This window comes from Corylus avellana, chromosome 6 (genome assembly GCF_965113065.1).
Source record: "Corylus avellana chromosome 6, dhCorAvel1.hap1.2, whole genome shotgun sequence".
Classification (NCBI taxonomy): Eukaryota; Viridiplantae; Streptophyta; class Magnoliopsida; order Fagales; family Betulaceae; genus Corylus; species Corylus avellana.
The window spans coordinates 4,761,326-4,765,494 of NC_142495.1; the positions used below are offsets into that span (position 1 = coordinate 4,761,326).

At 34.8% G+C, this 4,169-nt stretch overlaps 1 protein-coding gene across 1 annotated transcript; it reads left to right on the forward strand.

Annotated features, from left to right (window-relative positions):
* Window positions 1-3,503: 3,503 nt before the first annotated feature.
* LOC132186597 (late embryogenesis abundant protein At1g64065-like) lies at window positions 3,504-4,169 on the forward strand. Its single transcript, XM_059600577.2, has one exon. It carries the CDS (start codon window positions 3,504-3,506, stop codon window positions 4,167-4,169), a length of 666 nt encoding a protein of 221 aa, XP_059456560.2.

A 4,169-nucleotide genomic window follows, 5' to 3' on the forward strand; every position in this document is an offset into this window, starting at 1 on the left:
CCCTTTTTCTGATCTTCCTTATCAACTTTATATATCTGATAACCGTGGTGGTAAAGATTTTGGCTATGAGCTTTCCAAGAGAAATGTGGTTCTACCATTAAATTCATATAAGTTTACAAATTTAAAATTTAATAGTTGATTCATAAGGTGAGATAGAAAAAAATATTGACTTGAATTATTTATTTAAAGGATGACATGTTGTGTTTTAAGTGATTGGCATTTTAAGTGTGTGACATAAAAAGCCACTTAAAATATAACGTAACAACTAGTGAAATGGATGCGATGATGTGCTAGCCACTTCAGCTATGTGATAAAGTGTTGGTCACTTGAATGGATGTTTGGTGTGAAATATGTGTGATAAATAAGTGTGAAGAGTAGCCTTTCTTAAAATCAACAACAGCAATTAAAAAGATATATATGAAATGAAAAAGAGAGAGCATTGAATTTGTGGTTACACCGTCAATTGTATTTCTTGAGCATCATGTCGGTAATTATGGTGTTTTAAAAACCTGTTGATATTCGACCGGTTTTCTCAATTGTGTCCCTCTAAAAATAAGGTAGGTGGCTTTTAAATTTACTATTTGTTTAAAATCTAATAATGATCAATCACAAGTCTAATGGTAATTTTAAGAGTCACATTATTGTTGGAGAGACACAAGAGCCAGTAACGTTAGAATAACCTCTAGCATTACTTGATTCTTAGTTTTAAATTCCATCTAAAGAGTTTTCAATGATGGTATGTAAAGTGTAAACCGACTGAGGGAGTTGGTAATTTTGACGTTAAAAAATAATCAATTTAATCATTTTGTTAATACTTTAATATTCTTCTCGATCATGAGATCTAATAATACTTTAATTAAAATGAAAGTAAATGACAAAAATAAAGTTCAAACAACACGTGGCCGGATTCCTGTCGGGCCAGACATGGAAAATGCCTTCCCACTTCTATGCATCAATAATTAAGGAGCCGCAAAGAAATGGTCATCAAGCAAGAATATATATATAGGAGTACTGCTGAAGGCTGAAAATCATATATGTCAATCTCATTGCAATTTTTAATTACTTATTCATTAATCGTAACTATATCTTAGTTGCTTTAATACATGTCGTGTGCATAAGCCCTCTCGCATAAAAAAATCAACCAAATGTAATATATGTTAGATCCAATAAAACCCTTTTAGTTGATAGAGAATTGATTCTCAATCTATCACACGTTCGATTATAAAATTTATGAGTTTAGTTTTTAAATACATTTAGAAAAAAATCAATGTGGATCATGTACCACGAGGGGCGGAATGCAGGGGGCTCGGTTTATGCACCTCCGGTTTTGAATATATATATATATATATATATATATATATATATATATAAAATTAGATTTGATCCCTCATTCATGTTATGACTCCTTATGAGAAATTCACGGTGTCTACACAGAGGTCTCTTACCTCTAGTTCTACAATAAGTTCAATTTTGTTAGACAAATTTAAGCTTGGAATTTTTTGGCTGGATGTTTTATGCTCTACATGTAACACAGAGTACTTGTGTAATTTGTTTGTAGATAATCAGGCTACTCTAATGCAAGACAGACAAATTTTTTTTTTCCTAATCAATTAAGGGAAAGGGGGCCGGGTTATATGATTAATCGGATAGGCACCTCAACAACAAAGCCTAAAAGGTAAATGCAGAACAAACATTGATCATTGTGAAATTAGGACAAAGCTAGAGAGGAGAAAGAAGTTAAAAGATGATAGAGAAGAAGCTAGGAAGAGAGAGAGAAGAAGCTGAGGAGAGAGAGAAAGAGAGAAAATTACTTTTATCATAATTTTAATATCCCATCAAAAGTCTTCCTCCTTTGAAGTACAAGGCATGCTTAAATAGATTCCAAACTAAGCTTTAGGCCAACACCAATTGATTAACTTGCTTAACACAATTTTATTGATTTACCCAACATGGCATTAATGCCCATTCTTAAATTACCAAAAATAAATAAAATATAAAATAAAATACTAATAACCTGTTCCGCATGCATCCTACACAACTTATGTTTATCTTTGGGTAATTAAGTCAATGCTTTACTCCTGATATATTAATCGTGAATTTGGAAAAGGTCGTTGGACTGAGGATCAGAAGCTGGTCGATCATATATATGCATGTGTTTAACTTGAGTTGTCTGCTGTCAGAATTTGAACAGTAGTTGATCAAATCCTAGTAATTATACCCTTCGATTGACTTGACTTAAAATATACAAATAATTTCAACTACTTTATAGTTAAAGGTGTAATCGTGCACCCAATTATCATTAATGAAGTAGGATTTGCATGGTCTTTTGTGAAGTCAACCAATAACCTTGCCATTAAATAAGTGATGATGGTAATTAATGGACTATTGTGATGCCACGAATTAATCAAAGAGTTAGAGCTATTTGGTTAATGATCAAAGTGCACACAAAAGTCGTTGAATGTGGCTAATAGTTAGTATTTGTTCAAGAAAGGATACATATATATATAGATCATATATGCATGACAACTCTTCAAGTACAGGACCATATATATATCCCTTTCCAGGAATATGTAATATGTAAAAGGAGCAGTATTTTAATTAGAAAAAAGGAAAAGAAAAAGGGACCAGTATTTTATGGATGAATGGAGGAACAACTTAATTTACGCTGAGATATAACTAAATTTATTGAAATTCCACATCAAATTAGAATGAAATTGAGTACATCATGTATATGGAGTGTGCCTTCTGATTTGGTGAAGTGTTTAATATCAATAAAGCAAAGAAATCTACTCTAATTTATGCATTAATTTGGTGCTTTAACCCTAAGAGTAGGGCTAGTAATTTTTTACACAATCTGTGAATTCTATACGAACTCAATACGAAACTTACGAGACTTAAGGTAAAGGGGTTTGATCTATTTAATTAAATGAATCAAATTATGGTCATGACACAATCCGACACGCAACATTTATGGTTAACAATCTTTAACACTATTCACGAACCCGACATAAATTGATGAATCTAATACGTTTAATTATATGAGTTGGGTTATAAATGACCTATAATCTTATACCAAACTTTCAACACAACCCTAATAAATATGAATAGCCGCCCCTACGAGAGAGAGAGAGAGAGAGAGAGAGAGAGTGAGAGAGAGAGAGAGAGATCTGGCAGCGAATACAGACTTGAATTATTTGTTATATTATGGTGGTCCAAAGAGATTAATCTAATGAAAACACAGATAATAAGACTAGTTTATGGAATATTATAAGACAAAACAATTGGCCACGTTCCTTGTTTTCCGCTCCTCCCTTCCCTCTCTAGCTACAAATTAAAGCCCAAAACAAATACTATATATAATCTCTAAAGAAGGATTCCCCATTCCCTGTAGCCTTTTTTCCCTTATTTAATTAGAAAAAAAAAAAAAAGAAAAAAAAAAAAAAAAAGAAAGAAAGGATTCCCACGTACGTACGACACCACTCCCAACCTCTTTCAAAATAGCCATGGGAGAGGAGAGGGGTAGCAGTCCACGACCCCTGGTTGCTTATCCTTCCAGCAGCGATGACGAAGATGCTTCTGCTCCTACATACCCACACAAAACCCGGCATACAAAATGCGCCAAATATTGTTGTCGCATCACAATCTGCATGCTAATCATATCAGTCGTTCTAACCGTAATTCTGTCGTTCACTGTGTTCCGCATCGAAGACCCTATTCTCAAAATAAATGTCGTAAAGGTCACTGAGCTGGAGCTAATGTACACCACCATCCCTATGCCTGGGGCCAACATGTCACTGTTTGCCGACGTGTCCGTGAGAAATCCCAACATGCTGCTGTTGTTCACATACGGCAACACAACCACAACATTGTATTACCATGGCATAGTGGTCGGAGAGGCACGAGGGCCGGCGGGGCGTGCCGGGCCGAGGCGGACAGTGAGAATGAATGTTACGGTGGATGTTAGCACCGACCGGCTTATCTCCTACCAGAATGTGAACAAGGATGTGAGGTCGGGGCTATTGACGATGAGCAGCTATTCGAGGATTCCGAGTGGGCGAGTTGAGGTGTTTAAGGTTTTTAAGAAACGTGTTAATATTCTGAGTATGAATTGCTCCATCACATTTAATATTTCAAGCCAAGCGATTGAAGAACAGATATGCAAGTCCTAG

Excerpts from the sequence above, each read along its gene's own strand:
- LOC132186597 (XM_059600577.2), top strand. The coding sequence starts at position 3,504 with ATGGGAGAGGAGAGGGGTAGCAGTCCACGACCCCTGGTTGCTTATCCT.